Source organism: Fulmarus glacialis, unplaced genomic scaffold (assembly GCF_000690835.1).
Source record: "Fulmarus glacialis isolate BGI_N327 unplaced genomic scaffold, ASM69083v1 scaffold3457, whole genome shotgun sequence".
Taxonomy (NCBI): domain Eukaryota; kingdom Metazoa; phylum Chordata; class Aves; order Procellariiformes; family Procellariidae; genus Fulmarus; species Fulmarus glacialis.
Genome location: NW_009221083.1, coordinates 1,008 through 1,413, shown reverse-complemented (window position 1 = coordinate 1,413; position 406 = coordinate 1,008). Strand labels below are relative to the sequence as shown.

At 64.3% G+C, this 406-nt stretch overlaps 1 protein-coding gene across 1 annotated transcript in view; it reads right to left on the bottom strand.

The window, feature by feature from the left end:
* LOC104079056 (collagen alpha-1(II) chain-like) overlaps window positions 1-334 on the bottom strand; it is a gene marked incomplete at its 5' end in the record, with an annotated part of 2,152 nt that extends 1,818 nt beyond the window's left edge. The window contains 2 exon segments of the mRNA XM_009580939.1: window positions 3-39; window positions 227-334. Of these exon segments, the coding sequence (XP_009579234.1) occupies window positions 3-39; window positions 227-334 (145 nt within the window).
* Window positions 335-406: the final 72 nt, after the last annotated feature.

The window sequence follows — 406 nt, the reverse complement described above, 5'->3', positions numbered from 1 at the left end:
ACCCGCGGGACCAGCAGCACCTTGGTCTCCAGAAGGACCCTGAGGAGGAAGCGAGGGTGGGTGGTTACAGCTCCACGTCCAGCATCGAGGGATGCGCGGCCTTAGCAGAGCCTTTGCAGGGGCTCAGGGCTCCCTCCATGGCTGCAGAGACCCCAGAGGAGCCACATCCAGCTCTGTGGCGAGATATGGGGGGGCTGAGTGCTGGGGTCCCAAAAACAACACTTACGGGTGGTCCAGGAAGACCCTGCAGACCGGTGAAGCCACGGTGGCCCTTCAGCCCTCTCTCTCCAGCCTCTCCCGTCTCACCCTTGTCACCGCGAGGTCCCTGGGGACCCTGGAAGGGGAGAAGGGGACATGTCAGACTCAGGGTGGCAGACCCCCACCCAATGTGCCCCAGGACCCTGTG